General features: G+C 37.3%; 3 protein-coding genes and 2 pseudogenes across 16 annotated transcripts; all 5 read left to right on the top strand.

The window, feature by feature from the left end:
- The first annotated feature begins 675 nt into the window (after positions 1-675).
- On the top strand, positions 676-3312 carry LOC126617350 (acyl-lipid omega-3 desaturase (cytochrome b5), endoplasmic reticulum-like). The gene is made up of 8 exons (XM_050285398.1): positions 676-1148; positions 1248-1337; positions 1638-1704; positions 1876-1968; positions 2229-2414; positions 2501-2581; positions 2712-2849; positions 2967-3312. The coding sequence occupies exons 1-8, from the start codon at positions 829-831 to the stop codon at positions 3156-3158; spliced, it is 1167 nt and encodes a 388-aa protein (XP_050141355.1). The 5' UTR covers positions 676-828; the 3' UTR covers positions 3159-3312.
- Positions 3313-5111: 1799 nt separating this feature from the next.
- On the top strand, positions 5112-26266 carry LOC126617346 (putative disease resistance protein RGA4). Of its 13 annotated transcripts, none has more exons than XM_050285391.1 (4): positions 5120-5850; positions 12224-12578; positions 23873-25827; positions 25938-26266. In XM_050285391.1, exons 1-4 carry the CDS (start codon positions 5243-5245, stop codon positions 25939-25941), a joined length of 2922 nt encoding a protein of 973 aa, XP_050141348.1. In that variant the 5' UTR covers positions 5120-5242; the 3' UTR covers positions 25942-26266. The 13 variants fall into 13 exon arrangements, 11 of the variants coding, with proteins under 11 accessions (XP_050141349.1, XP_050141345.1, XP_050141347.1 ...); XM_050285393.1 differs by having other exon boundaries at positions 5122-5850; positions 12224-12747; positions 24042-25827; XM_050285389.1 differs by having other exon boundaries at positions 5123-5850; positions 12224-12768; positions 24063-25827.
- On the top strand, positions 9541-10503 carry LOC126617352 (uncharacterized; annotated as a pseudogene).
- LOC126617353 (uncharacterized) lies at positions 9544-19400 on the top strand. 2 transcript variants are annotated; one of them, XM_050285402.1, is made up of 3 exons: positions 9544-9680; positions 16990-17287; positions 19264-19400. In XM_050285402.1, the coding sequence occupies exon 2, from the start codon at positions 17010-17012 to the stop codon at positions 17274-17276; it is 267 nt and encodes an 88-aa protein (XP_050141359.1). In that variant the 5' UTR covers positions 9544-9680; positions 16990-17009; the 3' UTR covers positions 17277-17287; positions 19264-19400. The 2 variants fall into 2 exon arrangements, with proteins under 2 accessions (XP_050141359.1, XP_050141358.1); XM_050285401.1 differs by lacking the exon at positions 19264-19400 and having other exon boundaries at positions 16990-19236.
- Positions 14773-16640, top strand: LOC126617354 (selT-like protein; annotated as a pseudogene).
- Positions 26267-26396: the final 130 nt, after the last annotated feature.

The following is a 26396-nucleotide window of genomic DNA, read 5'->3' as shown; positions in this document are numbered from 1 at the left end:
GACCAAGCGTAGAGATCTTTCTTGTACGTGTATGCTTACGTGATGAAGGACTTTCATGCAACGAGATGTTTTAGACCAATCACATATTATCATAACGTAAAGTTAAAATGTATAACAATGCATGTTTGACTTTAGATACTACACAATGATATTCTTTGTAAATAGTTTTTTTCTTTCTAAATGGTACAGTGTACTCTCGCTCCGTGCATTCATTATGCAACCATATTATCCAGCTCATTAATGGTGTACTCTCGCTCCGTGCATTCATCATGCAACCATGTTATCCAGCTCATTAATGATGCACCTTATTCATCTAAGCATAGAGATTTTTGTGTCCGTATGAAGAAGAACTTTCATCTCATTATAACGGTATCTTAAATCAATTTCGTACTATCGTGATGAACTTGGAATATTTTCACTTGGTCATCTTTGTTGTAAGTAAGGTTCTCTTCTATGCAATGGGATGATGATTGTGCCAATTTTTCAAATCAATTATATATGTACTATCATGCATGAAGTACAAAATGTAAAGAATGGACTCAGAAAATAGTCGTTTGGGCTATCTATTGACCTAAGATATCGACACAAGAGGATTTTATTAATCTGAAATACTGTCACAATGAAATACTGTAGTAAGTTTCTCTAGTGTGTATGGTACGGTGTACCCTCGTGCACCCATCATTGCACTGTGCTTAGGCTTATAAATATAAACTTTCTGACCTTAACCTCACTTCCTGTAGCAGCCCTCTTGTCCGCTCTACAGTGGATACAGAGATTTTGAACCAGTGGTTTCCTCCTCCTCCACCAAAGGATTCAACTTTTGCTACTATGGTGGAAACTCAGACTCAGAAGCAGCAGAGCAACCCCATCAATGGCGTCAATGGGATCCACAACCACCACCATGACGAAGCAGATTTCGACCCAAGTGCCCCTCCTCCATTCAAGATAGCTGAGATCCGAGCTGCCATTCCCCAACACTGCTGGATCAAGGATCCATGGAGGTCTCTGAGCTATGTTTTCAGGGATTTGTTTGCGATTTCTGCAATGGCAGCTGCTGCCATTTACTTGGAAAGTTGGTATCTTTGGCCTTTGTACTGGGCTGCTCAGGGAACCATGTTCTGGGCTGTCTTTGTTCTCGGACATGATTGGTAATTTTCCCTCACTCACTCACTCACTTTATCCTCCATTTTCTGTACATTTTTCTGCATCTGCTTGCTTCTAATGTGGTTGGTTTTTGGATTGAACAGTGGCCATGGAAGCTTTTCAGACAGTAGAATTCTGAACAGTGTTGTGGGGCATATATTGCATTCTGCAATTCTTGTACCTTATAATGGATGGTGGGTTCCTCGTATATCTCTTTGCTTCATAACCTGCTTCAAATGATTTTTTTTCGTGAAGTGATTTTCGTGCTCCAGTTTTATCTCCCCTGCATTTCTCCCGTTTGTTCTAGCCTGTGGATTGAATAAATCGAAAGAGAATAAGTGATGGAAACAAGAGGAGTGCACAAGAAAACGAGAGTGTGAAAATCACTACCGTGTTATTTCTTTCTATTTTTGACCTTTTAGCCTTTCCTTTTGAAAATGTTGTTGATTTTTTAATCTGATTTAAATTTTTACATTTTCATGTGATTTCTCCAGGAGAATTAGCCACAGAACTCACCATCAGAACCATGGACATGTTGAGAACGATGAGTCATGGGTTCCTGTAAGTGCTTCTCTTAATTCAAACTGTTTCATCTATTATTAATCATAATGCTCTTACTTTGCACAACAGAAATAATTAGTTCTGGAATCTAAATCTGCTGATGCTGCTTTACTTAATTTTCAATTAGTAATTGATTAACCTGTATGTTTGTTGTTATCTTTTTGGATATAGTTGACTGAGAAGATTTATTCGAGTCTCGATGAAAGTACCCTGAAATTCAGATTCAGTGTGCCTTACCCCATTTTTGCATATCCTTTCTATCTGGTGAGAAAAAACCATCTTTTATTGCTCATACGTTTTTTGAAGAGTGATTTTCGCGCTCCCCTTTTCTCCCCGCACTTCTCCCTTTTGTTCGAGCCTATTGATTGAAGAAATCAAAGAAGAATCAAGGGCGAGAAACAAGAGGAGTGCAGGCGAAGAAAACTGAGTGTCGTGTAATGTTTAGGTCCAAAATTGTGTGTTTCTGATGGTTCATGAAGCTAAATTTTGCCTCTTTTTTCGGTTGGGTTGCCTTTCGCTATCAGTGGACTAGAAGTCCAGGAAAGCAAGGTTCTCATTTCAATCCGTACAGTGACTTGTTTGCCCCAAATGAAAGGAGAGATGTGATAACATCAACTACTTGCTTGACTATGATGGTTTCCCTGCTTGTTTATCTGTCATTTGTCGTAGGCCCTGTCCAAATCCTCAAGCTTTATGGTGTCCCTTACTGGGTTAGTCCAATTTTTCTTCCTGATAAGTTGCACTTACCTGCAGACAGTTTTTTTTTTTCCTTATTCTCATCAACTTCGGCTTGCAGATTTTCGTAATGTGGTTGGACATGGTCACATATTTGCATCACCATGGTTATGACGAAAAACTTCCTTGGTACCGCGGCAAGGTAAAACTGATACATTAACCCTACTACGTTGATCATACATGCTGCAAGTGAAGATCGTATCAGAAGGGTTAAATCAATTAAGACTCTTAATCAAGAAGCTCTATTTCCTCTCATGGTTTTAATTCTGCAGGAATGGAGTTACCTACGAGGAGGCCTCACAACCGTTGATCGCGATTATGGAATGTTCAACAACATCCACCATGACATCGGCACTCATGTTATCCATCATCTCTTCCCTCAAATCCCACACTACCACCTAAGGGAAGCAGTACGTTACTTTCCATGCTCTTCCCCACTTAAAACAAATTAACCTTCTATTCACAATTTACAGATATTAGCCCTGCTTGTTGATTCTAATGGTTGCATTCACATGATTATATTGCAGACCGAGGCAGCTAAACCGGTTTTGGGGAAGTACTACCGGGAGCCGAAGAAATCCGGGCCGTTTCCGGTTCACTTGATTGATAATCTGTTGTCAAGCATGAGCATTGATCACTATGTTAGTGACACCGGAGACATTGTATACTACCAGACAGACCCCAAGCTGTTCAAAAGCCTCAAGGGCAAGTCCAATTGACTTTTCTTTTTTTGGGGTTAGCTCAATTGGGAAGGCAGATATGAATTGTTTTCTGTATTGCATTATCTGCCTAAAACCTTGAGAAGGATACTTGTATTTGGTGATTTGTTTAGTTTCTAGCAAATAAACAATAAACAAGATTGTTAGTTTGCCTCGTCCCGTGAGTTATCCTATCCAAGCTAATTTTAGACAACAAACAAGGCCAAAGAGTAGATGAAATCGCAAGAAAACACAAAATATTTTTCTTCACCACCCCCCTAAAGTTTTTCATATGAAGTGTCAGTCGTGAATAATGTGTTGCATTTTTATTTTTTAAATTTAGAGATATGGTATGATGTTATGTGGGTGAGGGAAAAAAAAAAAAAAACAAGAAGATTTGGTTTGTATGAAGTTACATTACTACCGATGATTTTATTTTGTGATATAAAATCAAATTGTTTTTTCATCTTTTGGTTGACAAAAAATGTTTTGTTAATAGGTACACTAGCAATCAATTCGCACGCGTGTGCAATTAAGTTTGTTTTTTAATTTACTGAAATTTATCATGCCTAAGAATAGCAATTGAAAAATAAAAATAAAATAAAAAGAGAAAAGAAAAAGAGACTGATCCATGCTGCTCTCTGTTCTCCATCTTCCAACATTTTTCACACTGTACCAAAGCCACCTCCCCCACCTTCCCCTTCCTTGCCCACTCGTACATCCCCACTTCTCATCGCCCCCAACTATACCCACCAAATCCCCAGCGCCAATCACTTCAATTGCAGATGCGAATCTTTTAAGTTAATTTTAATTTTTAAATAAGACTGTTATTATTACCTTGAGATTCAGGTAAAAAACAGTAAAATTCGTTTTCATGTAATTATTGAATTGCTCATAATTTTTATTTATGTTCAGTTTTAATTAGAAGGTTAGCATGGTAATTTTTATTGTGTTTTGGTTGACAATAAAAGTTTTATTAATATGTAATTTAGATTAGATAAAGAGAGAAGGCAAAAAGGCGAAACTTTCATAATATCCAAATTACTCTTCTCCCATTAGAATTTCAAAAAAACAAAAATTAAAAAAAAATCATAAGAAAACCTACATATTAGGACTATGGGTGGTTACGTTTATTATTTTTTTAAATATATTTGAATGAAAATAATAATATCTACCATAAATAAAACTAAAAAAAAATATTAAACAATAAAAAAAATTAAAGTTATCTTTAATTTGTTCTACAAGCCCAAAATTATTTGGGCTACACACAATGAGCTGAGACCAATATCTCAAAAGGTCCAAATAACCATCTTCCTCCATCTTCCCCTGTCTCTCTCTCTCTCTCTCTCTCTCATATCTGTAGAGTGCGGCAATGGATCGATCACAGATTGTTCTGCTAGGGTTTTCACCACCATCATCACTTCCAGCTTCCGGAGAAATCTGAGAATTCTTCTTGCAGGTATTTTCCAAACTAAAGTTATCTTTAATTAAAAAGTCAATAAACTGTTAATTGTCAAATGGTAATTAAGCTCAAGAAACACTCTTTGGCGTATTACAGTAAGCTGTTATTTTCCATTAAATTTAAATTTAATCCTTGGGTTAAGCAGTTAAGCTCAATTATTTGTAATTGTCACCCACGAACCCCTCATTACTTAATTAACTATACTACTGCATTATAATTTGTTCTCGTAATCCAACTCTGATGGCTAATTATTTGTAATTGTCACCCACCAACACCTCATTACTTAATTATTTGTTCTAGTTGTCCAACTCTGATGGTTAAACAAACTCAACTTAAAACTTGAAATAAATAGTCACTTGAATTTTTTTTATGCATTATAATTTGACTATTTGGGTTTAATATATTATAATTTGGAGAATTTTCAACTCAGTTAGCTGGATCCATGTATCAAGACAGCGTGTCCCCGTCTAATTTTTGTTGAATTCAAAGTTAGGATACGTAATATAATTGACTTGGCTTTTGCCTTGAAAACTATGATCTTGGTAGAGGAAGGACACTTGCACAACCATCCTGCCTTTCTTCTTCATATAAACTTTCCTATTTGTTTCACTAATCCACTGTCAGTTGATTCCAAACACTAAACATGGCTGATGCGATCGTTTCCGTGCTGCTAGAGCGGTTGGCTTCAGCAACTTTTCATTACATAGAAGATAAGGTGAAAAACGTTTTGGACGTTAAGAAATACGTTCAAGAATTCACTAGCAATCTCAAAGCTGTTCAAGCTGTGCTTCAGGACGCTGAGCGAAGGCAAGTGGAGGACGAAAGCGTGAGAAACTGGTTGGATAACCTCAAGGAAATATCATACCAGATGGGGGATGTGCTGGATGAGTGGAACTATGAGATTCTGAGGCAACAGGTTGAGAAGCAAGAAAGAGAAGGTGCAGCTGCTCTTGTTCCTGAAAAGAAGGTCAGATTTTCTGTTTCCTCTGGTTGCTTTTGTTTTGGCCAAGTCAGTCAGGTCTTTCTTCATGATGACATTGCTGCTAGGATAAAAGAGCTGAATGAGAGTTTAACTTTGATTTATAAGCAAAGAAAAATGTATGGGTTTCACATAGAGAAAGGCACTCAACGACTTGAACAACGGATAACTTCGTCTTTCGTTGATGTATCTAACATCTTTGGACGAGAAAACGAAAAAGATGTTTTGATAACAAAGTTGTTGACTGATAGTAGTGAACAAGGGAGGGGGACCTTTATCATCCCTATTGTAGGGATGGGAGGAATGGGCAAAACAACTTTGGCCCAACTAGTATATAATGATCCCAAAGTTAAAACCCATTTTGAAAAGAGAATATGGGTTTGTGTGTCAGATCCTTTCGAGGAGATTAAGATTGCCACAGCTATTATTGGTAATGACCCCCCAAGTTCAAATGAGTTGGACGATGTCTTGCAGCGTGTGTCTAAATTCATTGAGGGCAAAAGGTTTCTCCTTGTCCTTGATGATGTGTGGACCCAAGACCGTGAAAAGTGGGAGCAATTAGAGGTAGCATTGATCCAAAGTGGTGCTAAAGGCAATAGAATATTGGTGACAACAAGAAAACATGAGGTTGCTGATATGATGAGAGCAACAAGTCACATGATCAGTATGGGAGAATTGAGTGAACAGTCTTGTTTGTCAATCTTCAATCACATGGCCTTTTATGATAGGGAAGTAGATGAGTCCAAGAAGTTTGAAGATATTAGTCATGAAATTGTAAAGAAGTGTAAGGGTTTGCCTCTTGCTGCAAAGACTTTAGGTTGTCTGATGCACAACAAGAGAACACGGAAAGAATGGAAAGATGTTTTGAGCAGTAAAATATGGGATCTAGAAGATGTCGAGCAAAAAGTTTTCCAACCACTGTTACTAAGTTATTATGATTTGACCCCAACAATTAAATGTTGCCTATTATATTGTGCTGTTTTTCCTAAAGATTATGAGTTTGACAGAGATTGTTTGATTAATCTCTGGATGGCACAAGATTACCTTAATTCGAAAGGGAATAAAGATAAGGGAATGATTGGTCAAACATATTTTGATAACTTAGTAGCACGCTCTTTTTTTCAAGATTTTGAGAAAGATCGTGGTAGTGGTAAAGTCGTAAGTTGCAAAATGCATGATATTGTGCATGACTTTCTACATTTTCTCACCAAGGATGAATGCTTGATTATTGAGGGTGAGGGTGCCACCAATGAAATACCAGTATTGGGTGATAAGGTTCGCCATTTGACCTTAGCTTCAGTACCCGAGGGTCCACTTTCACCAGCTATCTCATCTTCCAATTGCAAAAATCTACGCACAGTCACAACTTTTAAATCAAAAATAACTGCAATAAGCTCAGATTTTATTTTGCAATTGAAATGTCTTAGGACATTAATTTTGAGTGGTGAATGGATAGGTTATACTTACGTCAAAGAACTCCCAGAGGAGATTGGACAATTGATACATTTGAAGCATATTGATTTGTCTTATAATAGTAGTTTGGAGAAATTACCGGATGCTATTTGTGAATTGTACAATTTGTGTACCTTGCGCCTTTTCTATTGCGTCGCACTCGAAGAACTACCTGATAACATGGGAAAATTGATTAGCTTAAAACATCTTTATATTGAAGGATGTCTTTCTCTCGAGTACTTACCAAAAGGGATTGGGAGGTTATCAAGTTTGCAGACACTGGATACGTATATTGTGTGTTGCGATGACAAGGAAGAAGCATTACAATTTGAAGATCTGAGAACCTTGAAACTTCAGGGTAGTCTTGTCGTACAGGTTTCTGGGGATGTAAAAGATGTGAGGGAGGTTGAGAAAGCTCAGTTGTGGGATCAAAACCAACTTTTTCATCTCGGAATAGATTGTAGAGATGTGCACTACAAGCAGACAAAAAGCAATGTAGAAATATTGAATGTCTTACGACCGCACAAAGATTTGGAAGCTTTGGACATTCTTGGGCATACTGGGACCACCTGGCCAATTTGGATGGCATCGTTAAACCACTTGAGAATCGTTACCATTGTTGGGTGGGAAAAGTGTGAACTTTTGCCTCCTCTTGGGAAACTTCCGTCCCTTGAAATACTGACCATAGATGGGATGCCAGGAGTGAGAAAGGTTGGTGGTGAATTTTTGGGAATAGGAGATCAAACATCATTCAAATCATCGCCATCATTATTCCCAAAATTGAAAGAACTCCGCCTACGCAAAATGGGGAACTGGGAAGAGTGGGAAGGCGTGGAAGGGTGGAAGAAAGAAGAATCTGAAATTACAATCATGCCATGCCTTTCTTACTTAGAAATTTATTTCTGCCGTAACTTAAAGACACTGCCAGACTTCCTTTGCAAAGTATCACTACAGAATCTTATCGTCAACAGATGCTCGAGCATCCTTGAAAAGCTTCGCGAAGAAGGCAGTGGAGAGGAGTGGCCCAAGATTTCTCAGATCCCAAACATCCATTTTCTATCCGAACGGAGGGCTCCAAACCTAATGCATCCTGAAACTAGAAATTGGCGGACCCTGGAGCTTATTTCAGAGTACGAACCCTGAAATACCAATCTCGTCCACTTCTTCTGGTAATTGAACTATTATGTAGATATTTATGTATGAGATTATTAATAGTCACTGCCATTATATTTGTTTTCTTATTTTTCTTTTAAATCTTCATATGATCTCTGGACATGATTTGTTAAAGGAGCCATGTCGATCAAGCGGTGACTCGCTAGGCATAATCTTCTTATGGCACATGATGATCATCAAGTTTAAATTGTCCTGTACTCCTGTGGGGATATGTATGATCAGGAGCAATGCCGCACTTAGTCCCAACATCTTCTTACTGCAATCCGAGGATTACTGATGCTAATGGGTAATTTTCAACTATCAAACCATGATTTGCTTTAAGCTCTGGGTTTGTCTCACTTTCTTGTATTCTTTTTGTTTTCGTTTCTAGATGGGTAAGGTTTATGCCCCCTTCTTTTGCATGTTGTTTTTTCTCCTTTTTTTTATTGTACTACGAAGGGTTAGGTTTATGTCCTCCCTTCTTTTGCATGTTGTTTTTTTATCTTTTTTTCTTGTACTATGAGGGTTTATGTTTATGTCTCCCTTTGACTAGGTGTGATTTCTTTTTTCGTTATCAATAAAAAATTTCTCGTACTGCCGAGGTTTTCTAAAAAAAAAAATAATAATAAAAGTAATTTTGACTTTGTATGCACGAGCGTTCTTAACGGCTTAAGTAATGTTGTATTTATCGTTCTATCTACGAAGAGTTTATCGGTTTTTCTCTCTTTGCTATCAATGGATGTCATACTCTTCGTTCTCCTTTCTTTCTTTTTCTTTTTTTTAAAATTTTTTTTTCAGTTTATAATTTTAGTGTTAAATTCTCTATTATATCAAATCAAATGTAACTTGTAAAGGTTTAATTTTGGTTTATTTGTAAACTTGTTTGGGTATCCAAACCAATGTTTTTTTTTTTCATTTGTTAGGCAAGCAATTTTGTTTAAGGAATGAATACCTTAACCAACTGAATTTCAACCTTCTTACATATCAAAATTCCTTCATAAAATTGTTATATAATTCTCCAAAGAAAGCGATTGTCTAGCAAGACACATGTAACTCAAGTAGGTAAGAGCGTTTACCTTTAAGAAGGTAATTTTTACTCTTTTTAGCTTCATGCACCTCATTTTTTTATCGTCATATTGAATAAATCAAACAAAATGAACGGACTGAATTAAACAGGGATGTATGAAGCTACAAACGGTGTGTGTGTATCATTTTCCTACCTTTAAATCATTATCTCTCCCTCCATTGTTCATATTCGTCTAAAATGAGAAAAATGACCATCAATGTGCTAGTTATGGGCCAGAAGCCCAAAGTTTCCTTGAGGCCAGCAAGCTGGTTCCGGTTGCTCAAGTTGGAGTTTCAAGCTCGCATCGCATACTTAGTTAGTAGGTTCAAAGGCTTCGAGCTAGGAGTTGTGATGAATTGTCACTGTTATACAACACAAGACACATCAATAGAATGTTTTGTGGATAGTTGTAATGAACAGTTTCCCATCCAGGTTCGCGTTCGTCTCAATTTCTCAACCATTTCGTTTTCTTTGAGTTATATTTTTTCCATTTGATTTTTGAAAATTTTGGAATTTCGATAGATTTGATTGGAATAAAATTTAGGGTTTTTTTAATGGATTTCTTAGTGTTCATTGCGAATTGTTTAATCAAATTCAAATTTGAATCTCGAAATTTGGTTGTTCGGTTAGATTATGTTCAATTCACCGTACTTGTTCTATTTCAATATGAATTTGATTGTTTGAATCTGGAATTTCTGTTTGGTTCCGAGAAAATGTGCAATCAGAAACGAAAACTCCATATATAATGGGATTTGCATATTTATGTTGAAATTTGGAATTTACAAAACTTTCTCATCTCTTCACCCACTCGAATTTTCCTAAATTTTTCATCAGTTCTCAATTCTCAAGTGTATTTCTAATGGAAATTGTGAAATTAGTATTTCGTTTATCCCTATCGAGCTTAATTTTCTCTTTTTCGCAGAAATCCAAGCTTGAAACAAAATGACTGGGCGTGGCAAAGGAGCCAAGGGTCTCGGAAAAGGGAGGGGCAAAACGTCACTGTAAGGTTCTCTGCGACAACATCCAGGGCATCACCAAGCCGCCCATTCACTGTTTGGCTCGCAGAGGCGGTGTGAAGCGTATCAGCAGCTTGATCTACGAGGAGACACGTGGCGTGCTCAAGATCTTCTTGGAGAACGTTATCATAGACATTGTGACATACACTGAGCATGCTAGCCGCAAGACCGTGACCTCCACGAATGGGGCCTATGCGCTCAAGAGGCAGGGCAGGACCCTCTACAGGTTCAGTTGGTAGGGTTTTTTTTCGTGTTCTTGAAGTCTTGCTGTTAAGAAATGGGTTAATGGGTTGGGTATAGTGGTTAATTACGTATCAATTAGGTGTTTTGTTAAATTAGTCACTGATAAGTTTGACCAAAAAAAAAGTCACTGATAGGATTTGCATCTACGCCCTTGTGAAAAGGGACAACAACTTTTTTGCATGGGAATATTTCTAGGACAAGGATTGCCCTCTTTGTTTCTGTGCCCTCCCATGCCTTCTTGTTTGTGTGGTCACATATAAAATGTTAACGTGGTTTAACCGTGACCACACGATGGCACATGAACAAAAAAAGAGCAGATAATCCTTGCCCATATTTCTATTTCACCTTTCTGTTTTTTGTGATTTGTCTTTTTTATTTTTTTATTTTTTTATGAACATGGTGTCAGCTGGCAACAATGGCAAGTTAGAGTTGATTGTGTCGGCCACTTGAAAGGTTCGATCGCTTTAGAGCTGGAAAGTGATTCGTTACAGGAAAGAGCCAAAGCTAAAAAAGAAAAAGACAAAACACTCGGTACAAAGTTTTCACTTTACAGGAAAGGGCAACCGAAAGATGACAACAAGGGTTGATAAATAAAAAGATGACAGGGTTTGATAAAATAAAAGAGAACTTTAACGAAAAGTATCCGGTTTATTTTAACGAAAAATTATATTTTTACACTAAAAAGTCGATCATGGTACTATTTACTTTACCCTTTATTTTGTCCTTATCATTAAAACTCAAAGTTTTCAAGCCCTTTTCATTAGTTTTCCTAATCATTAAAAAATTAATAACATAAAAACTAAAATTTCTCACCACTTATCTAAGAACACGTGATGTGCCACTCTGTGTTCTGGGCATCCTAAAAAATTTCTCCACTAATTGATTTTAATGTATTATAATTTGAGCTGGATTCGTGTATCAGGACAGGGTGTCCCCATCTAATAATTTTCGTTGAACTCAAATATAATTGAGTCTTGACTTGGAGTTTGCCTTGAAAACTATACTTGGTAAAGGAAAGGCACTTGCACAACCATCTAGCCTTTCTTCTTCATACGTACTTTCCTACTTGTGTCGCTAATCCACTGTCAGTTGATTCCAAACACTAAACATGGCTGATGCGATCGTTTCCGTGCTGCTAGAGCGGTTGGCTTCAGCAACTTTTCATTACATAGAAGATAAGGTGGAAAATGTTTTGAACGTTAAGAAATACGTTCAAGAATTCACTATCAATCTCAAAGCTATTCAAGCTGTGCTTCAGGACGCAGAGCGAAGGCAAGTGGAGGACGAAAGCGTGAGAAACTGGTTGGATAGCCTCAAGGAAATATCTTACCAGATGGGGGATGTGCTGGACGAGTGGAACTATGACATTCTGAGGCAACAGGTTGAGAAGCAAGAAAGAGAAGGCGCAGCTGCTCTTGTTCCTGAAAAGAAGGTCAAATATTCTGTTTCCTCTGGTTGCTTTTGTTTTGGCCAAGTCAGTCAGGTCTTTATTCGTCATGACATTGCTGCTAGGATAAAAGAGCTGAATGAGAGTTTAACTTTGATTTATAATCAAAGAAAAAGGTATGGGTTTCACATAGAGAAAGGCACTTAACGACTTGAACGACGGATAACTTCGTCTTTCGTTGATGTATCTTACATCTTTGGACGAGAAAACGAAAAAGATGTTTTGATAACAAAGTTGTTTTCTGATAGTAGTGAACAAGGGACGGGAACCCTTATCATCCCTATTGTAGTGTTGGGAGGAATGGGCAAAACAACTTTGGCACAACTAGTATATAATGATCCCAAAGTTAAAAACCATTTTGAAAAGAGAATATGGGTTTGTGTGTCAGATCCTTTTGAGGAGATTAAGATTGCCAAAGCTATTATTGGTAATAATCCCCCAAGTTCAAATGAGTTGGACGATGTCTTGCGATCTGTGTCTGCATCCATTGAGGGCAAAAAGTTTCTTCTTGTCCTTGATGATGTGTGGACTCGAGACCGTAAAAAGTGGGAACAATTAGAGGCAGCATTGATTCAAAGCGGTGCTAAAGGCAGTAGAATAGTGGTGACAACAAGACAGCATGAGGTTGCTGATATGATGAGAGCAAAAAGTCACATGATCAATATGGGAGAATTGAGTGAACAATTTTGTTTATCAATCTTCAATCACATGGCCTTTTATGGTAAGGAAGTCAACGAGTCCAATAAGTTTGAAGATATTAGTCAAGAAATTGTAAAGAAGTGTAAAGGTTTGCCTCTTGCTGCCCAAACTTTAGGTAGTCTAATGCGCAACAAGACAACACGAAGAGAATGGCAAGATGTTTTGAGCAGTAAAATGTGGGGTCTAAAAGATGTCGAGCAAGAAGTTTTCCAACCACTGTTACTAAGTTATTATGATTTGGCCCCAGAAGTTAAATGTTGCCTATTATATTATGCTATTTTTCCTAAAGATTATGAGTTTGACAGAGATTGTTTGATTAATCTTTGGATGGCACAAGATTATCTTAATTCTCTGGATGGCCAAGCATATTTTGATAACTTAGTAGCACGTTCTTTTTTCCAAGATTTTGAGAAAGATCGTGGTAGTGGTAAAGTTGTAAGTTGCAAAATGCATGATATTGTGCATGACTTTCTACAATTTCTCACCAAGAATGAATGCTTGATTATTGAGGGTGAGGGTGAGAGTGCTACCAATGAAATAGCAGTATTGGTTGATAAGGTTCGCCATTTGACCTTAGCTTCAGTACCCAAAGGTCCACTTTCACTAGCTATCTCATCTTCCAATTACAAAAATATGCGCACACTCACAACTTTTAAATGGAATATAACTACAATAAGCTTAGAGTTTATTTTGCAATTGAAATGTCTTAGGACATTAAATTTGAGTGGTGACTTGGTGTATGGTAATGGCTTCGAAGAACTTCCAGAGGAGATTGGACAATTGATACATTTGAAGCATATTGATTTGTCTCTGAATAATAGTTTGAAGAAATTACCGGATGCTATTTGTGAATTATACAATTTGCGTACCTTGCGCCTTTTTTGTTGCGGCTCACTTGGAAAACTACCTGATAACATGGGAAAATTGATTAGCTTAAAACATCTTTATATTGAAGGATGTTGTTTTCTCGAGTACTTACCAAAAGGGATTGGGAGGTTAACAAGTTTGCAGACACTGGATACGTTTGTTGTGTGTTGCGGTGACAAGGAAGAAGCATTACAATTTGAAGATCTGAGAACGTTGAAACTTCAGGGTAGTCTCGTAGTAAAGGTTTCTGGGGATGTAAAAGATGTGAGCGAGGTTGAGAAAGCTCAATTGTGGGATCAAAAGAAACTTTTTCATCTCGGAATAAATTGTAGAGATATGCACTACAGGCAGACAAAAAGCAGTGTAGAAATATTGAATGTCTTACGACCGCACAAAGATTTGGAAGCTTTGGACATTCTTGCGCATGCTGGGACCGCCTGGCCAATTTGGATGGCGTCGTTAAACCAGTTGAGAATCGTTACCATTGTATGGTGGGAAGAGTGAATTTTTGCCTCCTCTTGGGAAACTTCCGGCCCTTGAAACACTGACCATAGCTGAGATGCGCAGAGTGAGAAAGGTTGGTGGTGAATTTTTGGGAATAGAAGATCAAACATCATTCAAATCATCGCCATCATTATTCCCAAAATTGAAACAACTCCGCCTTCGCAGAATGCGTAAATGGGAAGAGTGGGAAGGCGTGGAAGGGTGGAAGAAAGAAGAATCTGAAATTACAATCATGCCATGCCTTTCTTACTTAGAAATTTATTTCTGCTTTGATTTAAGGGAACTTTAATGAAAAGCACCCGGTACTGTTCACTTTAACGAAAAACCACATTTTTACACTAAAAAATCAATCATGGTACTATTCACTTTACCCTTTATTTTGTCCTTATCATTAAAACTCAAAATTTTCAAGCCCTTTTCATTAATTTTCCTTTGATTTAAAGACACTGCCCGACTTCCTTTGCAAAGTACCACTACAGAATCTTATCTTCAACGAATGTTCGAGCATACTTGAAAAGCGTTGCGAAGAAGGCAGTGGAGAGGAGTGGCCCAAGATTTCTCATATCCCAAACATCCATTTTCTATCCGAAATAAGGACTCCAAATCTATTGCATCTGAAAATAGAAATTGGCGGACCCTGGATTTTGTTTCTGGTAATTGAACTATTATGTAGATATTTATGTATGAGATTATCAATTGTCACTGCCATTATATTGTTTACTTATTTTTCTTTTAAATCTTCAGATGATTTCTGGACGTTATTTTGATCAGGAGCAATCCGAGGATTACTGATGCTGATGGGTAATTTCTTCAACTATCAAGGCTTGTTTTGATTTAAGCTAGAGGGTTTGTTTCACTTTCTTGTATCTTTTTTGTTTTCGTTTCTAGAAGTGGTAAGGTTTATGTCTTTTCTTTTTTTGCATGTTTTTTTTCGTTATCAACAAAATATCCTCATAACGCCGAGGTTTTCTTTAAAAAAAATCCAAATATGTTTAGGTTACACACAAGGAACTGAGCCCAATTTTTCCATGAGGTCCAAAGAATATTATCCGCTACCTGCATCAATGGATCAATGGATCGAGCACAGCTTGTTCTAGTGGGGCTACCGCTTTTCCCCTTCTGCACCGACCTCCTAAACCTCTTCACTCCGCCCCCTCCTCCACCCAACAAGCCTCCCCACCACCACCACCACCACCACCACCTCCAACACCAACCTGCTCCAGTTGCCAAAGATATTTCAATCTGAATTCCTCTTAAATTCCCAATCTTTGTTGCAATTGATTCCATATTTTTATCGTATTCTAATTTCCGTCTGTAATTCTTTGGTTTGATCGGATTTCAGAAACCAACCGCTTTCGGGGCAATCGGCGACGGCAGCACGGTCAATTAGCTTCTGCACTTCTTGCTCTTACAAGTAATTCTCTTGTTTCTTGTGTGATTTCTTGAATTGGGTTTTTAATTTTATGTCGAATTATGATGTGGGATAATAGAAGATCAATTGAACAGCTATTCAATAGAAAACTGAATTATTATTCGGATCCTGGGGTTTATCCTTTAAGCTGTAAAATGCTCTTAATTTATCTGTTAGCTCCGAATTAATGCTCCGAGAAATATGTGGTTTTCTACTTGTTTTGCTCTGAACATGTTAGATTGGATCCTCGGGGTTGGGCTATATTTACTTATCGAAAGTATTTGCATTTGGTAGGGGGAATGCGGTAACAATGACGAAGATGTTGGAGGCTGCGTTTCCTGGAATTCATGTTGAACTTTCGAACTGTCCCCTGCCCCTTCCAAAGCGTGTGGTCAGCAAGCTGGTTCCGTTGCTCAAGTTGGAGTTTTTGGGATTATAATGGCGGGCGAGCAGATATTTCCTATGTTGGGGATTACGACACCTCCTGCTTGGTATTATTCTCTTCGTGCAAATAGATTTGGTACCATTGCATCCACTTGGCTTCTAGGCAATGCATTGCAGTCCTTCCTCCAAGGCACTGGTGCTTTCGAAGTTTACCTCGATGAATTGGTGCGCAAACCCCTTTTTCTTCTTGCTGGGAGCTAGATTATCATTTCCTGTTCGTTTAATTCCTTTTGTGAAAACAGCTTTTGGCCTTTTCAATAACGCTCGTCTTTGATTGATGCACACGATTTACTGTTAGCTTCTGTTCTCTTGTATATTGCAGGTTTTCTCTAAGCTGAAGGAGGGAAGATTTCCGGGAGAGACTAAGAGTGCCATTGTGAGTAAGTTGGGTAGTTCAAGAATCACAGACTCGGCTTTATGGTCCTAGTCTAGCAGCTTGATTGGAAAGTCCAAATGATTGTGGTTGGAGTATCAAGCTTGCATCGCATACTTGCTTAGTAGGTTCAAAGGCTTCGAGCTAGGAGTTGTATTGAATTGTCACTGTTATACAAACAAGACACATCAATAGAATGTGTTGTGGATAGATTATGCATCAATAGAATGTTTTGTGGATAGTTGTAATGAACAGTTTCCCATCCAGGTTCGCGTTCGTCTCAATTCCTCAACCATTTCGTTTTCTCTCTTCTTTTTTTCCTTTGATTTTTGAAAATTTTGGAATTTCGAAAGATTTGATTGGAATAAAATTTAGGGTTTTTGATGGATTTTTAGTGTTCATTGTGAATTGTTTAATCAAATTCAAATTTGAATCTCGAAATTTGGTTGTTCAGTTCACCGTACTTGTTCTATTTCAATATGAATATGATTGTTTGAATCTGTAATTTCTGTTTGGTTCCGAGAAAATGTGCGATCAGAAACAAAAACTCCATATATGATGAGATTTGCATATTTATATTGAAATTTGGAACTTACAGAACTTTTTTCATCTCTTCACCCACTCGAATTTTCCAAAATTTTTTGTTATTTCTCGATTCTGAAGTGTATTTCTAATGGAAATTGGGAAATTAGTATTTCGTTTATCCCTATCGAGCTTAATTTTCTCTGTTTTCGTAGAAATCCAAGCTTGAAACAAAATGTCTGGGCCTGGCAAAGGAGGCAAAGGTCTAGGAAAGGGAAGAGCAAAACGTCACTGTAAGGTTCTCTGCGACAACATCCAGGGCATCACCAAGTCGACCATCCGCCGTTTGGCTCGCAGAGGCGGTGTAAAGCGTATCAGCGGCTTGATCTACGAGGAGACACGTGGCGTGCTCAAGATCTTCTTGGAGAACGTGATCATAGGCGTTGTGACATACACCGAGCATGCTAGCCGCAAGACCGTGACCTCCATGGATGTGGTCTAAGCACTCAAGAGGTAGGGCAGGACCCTTTACGGGTTCAGTGGCTAGGGTTTATTTCAGGTTATTGAAGTCTTGCTGTTAAGAAATGGGTTAATGGGTTGGATCTAGTGGTTAGTTACCTATTAATTAGGTGTTTTTACTTTTTTTGTTGCGGTCTATTTTATCTGACAGAGGGACTAGGGCCGGCGGCAGAGAGAGAGATGAGAGAGATGTGTGTTTGTAGAATTGTAGGGGAATGTGTGTGTTGTTATCCCTCCTACATTGTGCCTTTATTTATAGTAGTAAAGGGAGAGAAGATATTTCTTCTCCTCCAAGTAATACAAGTTGTAATAGGAAAGGATAACTAGAATCAAATCTTATCTAGGATTTACACAATCATACTTAAACTAGGAATGTTTACAACACTCCCCCTTGAGTGGGTAAATACTCAAGGTAGATTCAGCATCATGCAGAAGTTGAGGAAGTCGACTCGTTGGCATTGATTCCAAGGAACAACGCTTATTCTCAATAAGGTAGGAACTTGCATAAGTAGTAAGTCTTACTAAAAAACCCTAAGGCTATGGCAAAAACCCAAGTAGGGACAAAATCCATAGTCTAAGGAAAAATGCGTGAGAAATGCAAAGTCAAAAGAAACGTCTATAGGACGTCATCAGGGATATGACCAGCCCAAGGTGGGTGCCTCGTTAAAACCTAGTTAGGTAGCAAAAACCCAGTGGGAAAAATGCTACTAATCGTAGGGAAAAAGAGTACATTAAGATCAAGCAAGTATCTAGAAGATACTCCCCCTGAGTTTGACATAATTCCACAGAGAAATAGCAAAGTTACAACTCAGAAAGTTTACGCATACCAATTCCATGAACAAGCTTCTGAAACGTCGCCTTCGGTAGTGATTTGGTGAAGAGGTCGGCCAGATTGTCTTGTGATCGGATTTGCGTGACTTCAATCTTCTGATGCTCTTGTTGTTGATGTGTAAAGAAGAACTTCGGCGCAATATGCTTGGTGTTGTCTCCTTTGATGTAACCCTTCTTGAGCTGTTCGATGCAAGCTGCGTTGTCTTCAAAAATCGTCGTCGGGGCATTAACGGCGGGATGAAGATCACAGGAGCTTCGAATATGGCCCACTACTGCTCTCAACCAAAAGCATTCCCGATTTGCTTCATGTAAGGCGAGAATTTCAGCATGGTTAGACGAAGTGGCTCTGTTGATCGTTTCCGCTAAGTTTCTTTTACTCTAAGCCAAGATGGCTGGAGAACATTATGAAGCTGAGTGCTCGATGGATGCTCTGTTGATCGTTTCCGCTAAGTTTCTTTTACTCTAAGCCAAGATGGCTGGAGAACATTTACTCTAAGCCAAGATGGCTGGAGAGCATTTACTCTAAGCCAAGATGGCTAGAGAACATTATGAAGCTGAGAGCTCGATGGATGCTTTAGCTCTACCTAACGTTGTTCAAGTTTGTGGCACGAAGCCATTATTCTTTGTTTGCGGCACGAAGCCAGCCATTATTCTTTGTTTGCGGCACGAAGCCATTTCAAGTTTGTTTGTTTGCGGCACGAAGCCATTACTGTTTGTTTGCGGCACGAAGCCATTTCAAGTGGGAATTTGGTAACATGGCGCAGCAAGAAGCAAAGCGTTATTTTTACTAAACCTCTTCCTACGGTTCAGTTCATGCGCATTCTGTCCAAGCTTGGCTCAAGGAATCCCCTCGATCCAGCTTGAGGGGGAGTGTTGGAATGCATGCAAGTCATATCTTTTGTTAAAATGCATGCATGAAATAAACATGTTGGATGACTAGTGAAGTTAGGCTAGTCAACCTTCTTTGTGTAAATTAGGCAAGTTAGGCAAGTTAGGAAATTAGGCAAGTTAGGTAAGTTAGGCAAGTTAGGCTTATGTTCTCTTTCTTTTCCTATATAATGTTTCATCTTGTAATTGTTTTGATATGAAATACACATCCAAAATTCAACAAAGATTAATCTGAGAAATTTTAATTACAGAAGTGGTTGAATTTTGTCTGGGTTGGCCTGGCCGCTGCAGGAACTGTCACCCCAGGCCAATCTCACGTCTTCACCTTGCCGGCACTGAACAATCATCAGCATCGTCGAATCTTTGCCGAACGGGAGCCTAGTAGAAGGAGGAAGGAGGAAGGAGGACGCGGGGGGGGGGGGTGGTGTGGAGACAGATGAGTGGGGAAGAAGAGGGTGAGATGGATAGGGGTAGGGCCACAATATTAAAGTTTCTTAATTATTTTATGTTTAGTTTTAAATTTTAAATATGTTTTAAAAATTAAAACTAAAAGGAATAAAGTAATTGTTTAAAAAGTTAATTTTGATTGGTTAGAGGGACACATAGCAAACCATAATAGGTGGTGAACATATCCTATTGATAAGGGTAGTGAATAAATAAGGTTTTTTTTATCACAAATGATCCTTAAAATTGACCCACCCTATCAAGATGGTCCCTGAAATTGAAAATCAATCAATGTAGTTCCTGAAATTGGGTATCACAAATCAATGTAATTATTCCGTCATAACTCCGTTAAAAATTCTATTATGTGATGGCAAGTGACGTGACACACTTTATATTAAAAAAACTAAAAAAAATATTATTAAAAACTAAAAAAAAATCATTTAATATTTTTTAAATGTTAAAATAATAATTAATTATTAAAAAAAAACCCATGTGTGTCAAACTCCACCCCGTCCGTTTCTCCCCCAGCCCCTGCAACCCGAAGAAGAGAAAGAGAAAAAAAAAAAAAAAAACCTTCTCCCCCACCCCCTGGAACCGAAGAAGAAGAAAAAAAAAAACTCTTCTCCCCCACCCCCTACAACCCGACGAAGAAGAAGAGAAAAAAAAAAAAACCCTTTTCCCCCACCCCTTGCAACCCGAAGAAGAAGAAGAAATATATATATTAAATGATTTTTTTTTTAGTTTTTAATAATATTTTTTTTAGTTTTTTAATATAAAGTGTGCCACGTCATTTGTCACATCAGCATATAACAGAATTTTTAACGGAATTATGACGGAATGACTACATTGATTTGCGACACCCAATTTCAGGGACTACATTTATTGATTTTCAATTTCAAGTACCATCTTGATGAGGTGAGTCAATTTCAGAGACCATTTGTGATAAAAACCCGAATAAATATGCTTCCTTATTTAGTTCAACTTGGTAAATTTATTTCAAGTTACTTCTATAAAACGTGGACCACTGCATCTTTATATCCACTTAAACTTGAACATTTGAGTTACAGAAATCTGATATCTCAAAATGGTTCCAAAGTGAATTTTGTTAAATTAGCAACGATAAAATTTACATAACCGCCGCCGTGAAAAGGTACAACAACTTTTTGCATGGGAATATTTCTATTTTACCTTTCTGTTTTTTGTGATTTTTTTTTACAGCTGGCAACCGTGGCAAGTTAGAGTTGATTGTGATGGCCACTTGAAATGTGAGATCGTTTTAGAGCTGGAAAGTGATTTTTTTTTTTTTTTTGTAGAGAGGATCCTCCAGAGGATATTAGGAATATTTTAATCATATTCGTTTATTGTATATCGTGCGATCAGTTTTTGTTAAGTACTGTTTATATTTAATTTTAAATAAAAATTTTAAAATAATTTATGATCACACAATGTACAATAAATGAATATTATTGAAGAATCTCCAAGATCCTACTATTATCCTCCTGGATTTTTTTGGTAGAAGAGCTAGAAAGTGATTTGTTCGATGAATAATTGAAGTAATGGGTCCCAGTTTTGAGATACAATTAGTGCAAGTTGTAAGTATCTAACATGAGTTTTCTTTCTGAAAATTAATATGGTGTATGCAACCAAAAGTGACTATGACTTGATTGGTTTCGGTTGTTTTAGGTGGCATTTTCTTCCAAGTTTGGTACAATGTCATTGTTTCCAAATTTTTCATTTGATAGAAACATCATGTAATATAAAGTTATAATAATATATTTATCAAACCATTAAAAATATATAAATTAGTATATAATATTTCAATATGCATCTATAATGTGACGATTTGTTTGAAACGTGTAAATTACTGATACTGTAGCCACATCACAAATTTCGTGTTTGAATTTTTTTTTTTCCCTCTCTAATGTCGTAGAATAAAAAATAGTTTGATAATTTTTTTTATATTTTTATAAATTTAGAAGGTAAAGAAATATTAGAGAATGTAAACACAAAAAAAGTTAAATTCTTTATTACTTTCTTTGGCGTGTAAAAAGAGTCAAAGCAAAAAAAAGAAAAAGCCAAAATACTTGGTACAAATGTTGGAAATTCATTACAGAGCTTTCACCTTACAAGAAAGGGCAACCGAAAGATGACAACAGGGCTTTGATAAATAAAAAGAAAAACTAATGAAAAAGGTTTAAAAATTTTGAGTTTTAACGATAAAGACAAAATAAAAGGTAAAATAAATAGTAACAAAATTAACTTTTTAGTGTAAAAATATTATTTTTTGTTAAAGTAAACAGCACCGAACTTTTCGTTAAAGTTCTTTAAATAACAAAAATGACAGGGTTTGATAAACCAAAAAGATGACAACGACGGCGGCAAGTTGCGGAAGATGTCAGAGCAAGGTTTGATCCACACAATGCGATTGCGGTTGCGAGTGTACACACGTAATAGACTAGTTTCTTCTTTTCACATTGTAATATTCTAAACAACTCTAATTTACTAGAGTTTAGAAGAAATTTTGAATGCAGAACACTTTTTGAGCCAATTGGCTTAACTACAATGTCTGCAAAAAAAAGAGGCTATAATTGCAAAACAAAGATCAAAGACCACTAACAATGACTGATAAAATTACCAAATGATCAAATGCAATATAATGACCATTAACTACGATGTCTTTGCTTATGTTTATCACCCACTTGCAGGCATAGGTCTTGGTTTATCAGCAATCTTAGTTGTTGCTTGAAAATGTTAACATGATCGCAAACTATGTAATTTGTTTTATTTTATTTTTAATGTTATCGTTTTTATATTAGCCATTTGCTAAGGAGACTCTCAAAACTACATGTTTCACATTTATTAATACTTCAATTAATTTACTCTACTGCTTTGAGCTATAAAAATCCCTTAAATTTATAAAAAGTGAAATTTTCAAAATATCCTTAAATTTAACATTTCTTTAGGGGCTAAAGCAGACAAAATCGGTTTCAAAAAGTAAATTATAATACATTAAACTCAATTAATGATACTAATTGAGGTTAATATATTATAATTCATTAATTAGAGAGATTTTTCAATGTGGCCGGAACACGGGGTGGTACACCACATGCCTCTATACAAGTTGTGAGATTTTTGTGTTAAAAAATTAATAATATAAAAAATAAAATTTCTCACCACTTATATAATCAGTCTTCTAGATACATTGAACAATCTCTCCACTAATTGAGTTTAATGTATTATAATTTGAGCTGGATTCTTGTATCAAGACATGGGGTCCCCATCTAATAATTTTCGTTGAATTCAAATATAATTGAGTCTTGACTTGGAGTTTACCTTGAAAAATATAAACTTGGTAGAGGAAAGGCATTTGTACAACCATACTGCCTTTCTTCTTCATACATACTTCCCTCCTTGTTTCACTAATCCACTGTCAGTTGATTCCAAACACTAAACATGGCTGATGCGATCGTTTCCGTGCTGCTAGAGCGGTTGGCTTCAGCAACTTTTCATTACATAGAAGATAAGGTGGAAAATGTTTTGGACGTTAAGAAATACGTTCAAGAATTCACTAGCAATCTCGAAGCTATTCAAGCTGTGCTTCAGGACGCAGAGCGAAGGCAAGTGGAGGAGGAAAGCGTGAGAAACTGGTTGGATAAGCTCAAGGAAATATCTTACCAGATGGTGGATGTGCTGGACGAGTGGAACTATGAGATTCTGAGGCAACAGGTTGAGAAGCAAGAAAGAGAAGGTGCAGCTGCTCTTGTTCCTGAAAAGAAGGTCAGATTTTCTGTTTCCTCTGGTTGCTTTTGTTTTGGCCAAGTCAGTCAGGTCTTTATTCGTCATGACATTGCTGCTAGGATAAAAGAGCTGAATGAGAGTTTAACTTTGATTTATAAGCAAAGAAAAATGTATGGGTTTCACATAGAGAAAGGCACTCAACGACTTGAACGACGGATAACTTCGTCTTTCGTCGATGTATCTAACATCTTTGGACGAGAAAACGAAAAAGATGTTTTGATATCAAAGTTGTCGACTGATAGTAGTGAACAAGGGAGGGGAACCCTTATCATCCCTATTGTAGGGATGGGGGGAATGGGCAAAACAACTTTGGCACAACTAGTATATAATGATCCCAAAGTTAAAACCCATTTTGAAAAAAGAATATGGGTTTGTGTGTCAGATCCTTTTGAGGAGATTAAGATTGCCAAAGCTATTATTGGTAATGACCCCTCAAGTTCAAATGAGTTGGACCATGTCTTGCAACGCGTGTCTGAATTCATTGAGGGCAAAAGGTTTCTCCTTGTTCTTGATGATGTATGGACCGAAGAGCGTGAAAAGTGGGAGCAATTAGAGGCAGCATTGATTCAAAGCGGTGCTAAAGGCAGTAGAATACTGGTGACAACAAGAAAACATGAGGTTGCTGATATGATGAGAGCAACAAGTCACATGATCAGTATGGGAGAATTGGGTGAACAATTTTGTTTGTTAATCTTCAATCACATGGCCTTTTATGGTAAGGAAGTCAACGAGTCCAATAAGTTTGAAGATATTAGTCGTGAAATTGTAAAGAAGTGTAAGGGTTTGCCTCTTGCTGCAAAGACTTTAGGTAGTCTGATGCGCAACAAGAGAACACGGAGAGAATGGCAAGATGTTTTGAGAAGTAAAATATGGGATCTAGAAGATGTCGAGCAAAAAGTTTTCCAACCACTGTTACTAAGTTATTATGATTTGACCCCAACAGTTAAATGTTGCCTATTATATTGTGTTGTTTTTCCTAAAGATTATGAGTTTGACAGAGATTGTTTGATTAATCTCTGGATGGCACAAGATTACCTTAATTCGAAAGGGAATAAAGATAAGGGAATGATTGGTCAAACATATTTTGATAACTTGGTAGCACGTTCTTTTTTCCAAGATTTTGAGAAAGATCGTGGCAGTGGTAAAGTTGTAAGTTGCAAAATGCATGATATTGTGCATGACTTTCTACAATTTCTCACCAAGAATGAATGCTTGATTATTGAGGGTGAGGGTGCTACCAATGAAATAGCAGCATTGGGTGATAGGGTTCGCCATTTGACCTTAGCTTTAGTACCCAAGGGTCCACTTTCACCAGCTATCTCATCTTTCAATTGCAAAAATCTACGCACACTCACAACTTTTAATTGTGAAATAACTACAATAAGCTCAGAGTTTCTTTTGAAATTGAAATGTCTTAGGACATTAAATTTGAGTGGTGAGTGGGTGTATGGTAATGACTTCGAAGAACTTCCAGAGGAGATTGGACAATTGATACATTTGAAGCATATTGATTTGTCTGATAATGGTAATTTGAAGAAATTACCAGATGCTATTTGTGAATTATACAATTTGTGTACCTTGCGCCTTTTTGGGTGCCGCTCACTTGCGGAACTACCTGATAACATGAGAAAATTGATTAGCTTAAAACATCTTTATATTGAAGGATGTATTTCTCTCAAGTACTCACCAAAAGGGATTGGGAGGTTAACAAGTTTGCAGACACTGGATAAGTTTGTTGCGTGTTGCGGTGACAAGGAAGAAGCATTACAATTTGAAGATCTGAGAACCTTGAACCTTCAGGGTAGTCTCGTCGTACAGGTTTCTGGGGATGTAAAAGATGTGAATGAGGTTGAGAAAGCTCAATTGTGGGATCAAAAGAAACTTTTTCATCTCGGAATAGATTGTAGAGATATGCACTACAGGCAGACAAAAAGCAGTGTAGAAATATTGAATGTCTTACGACCGCACAAAGATTTGGAAGCTCTGGACATTGTTGGGCATACTGGGACCGCCTGGCCAATTTGGATGGCATCGTTAAACCACTTGAGAATCGTTACCATTGTAGGGTGGGAAGAGTGTGAATTTTTGCCTCCTCTTGGGAAACTTCCGTCCCTTGAAATACTGACCATAGCTAGGATGCAGAGAGTGAGAAAGGTTGGTGGTGAATTTTTGGGAATAGAAGATCAAACATCATTCAAATCATCGCCATCATTATTCCCAAAACTGAAAGAACTCCGCCTTCGCAGAATGGATAACTGGGAAGAGTGGGAAGGCGTGGAAGGGTGGAAGAAAGAAGAATCTGAAATTACAATCATGCCATGCCTTTCTTACTTAGAAATTTATTTCTGCCCTGATTTAAAGACACTGCCAGACTTCCTTTGCAAAGTACCACTACAAAATCTTATCGTCAACAGATGCTCGAGAATCCTTGAAAAGCGTTGCGAACAAGGCAGTGGAGAGGAATGGCCCAAGATTTCTCATATCTCAAACATCCATTTTCTATCCGAAGTGAGGACTCCAAATCTAATGCATCCTGAAAATAGAAATTGGCGGACAGTGGATTATATTTCATAGTACGGACCCTTGGCCAGGTAATTGAACTGTTATGTAGATATTTATTTATGAGATTATTAATTGTCGCTGCCATTATATTTGTTATCTTACTTTTCTTTTAAATCTTCAGTTGATCTCCGGACATGATTTGTTAAAGGAGCAATGTCGATCAAGCGGTGACTCGCTAGGCATAATCTTCTCATAGCACATGATGATCATCAAGTTTAAATTGTCCTGTGGGGATATGTTTGACGAGGATTACTGATGCTGATGGGTAATTTCTTCTTTTGCATGTTGTTTTTTCTCCTTTTTTTCTTGTACCATGAGGGTTTAGGTTTATGTCCCATTTTCTTTTACATGTTTTTTCTTATTTTTTCTTGTACTATGAGGGGTTAGGTTTATGTCCCCCCTGACTAGGTGTAATTTTTTTATCGTTATCAATAAAATTTCCCTCGTACCGCCGAGGTTTTCTAAACAAAAAAAAAAAAAAAAAAGTTATTTTGACTTGTATGCATGAGCATTCTCAATGACTTAAGCAATGTTGTATTTATCGTTCTATCTACGAAGATTTTATTGGTTTTTTTTTGTC

This window comes from Malus sylvestris, chromosome 3 (assembly GCF_916048215.2).
Source record: "Malus sylvestris chromosome 3, drMalSylv7.2, whole genome shotgun sequence".
Classification (NCBI taxonomy): domain Eukaryota; kingdom Viridiplantae; phylum Streptophyta; class Magnoliopsida; order Rosales; family Rosaceae; genus Malus; species Malus sylvestris.
Note: the sequence above shows the minus strand (reverse complement) of the source record. Positions and strands in the feature narration are given on the sequence as shown.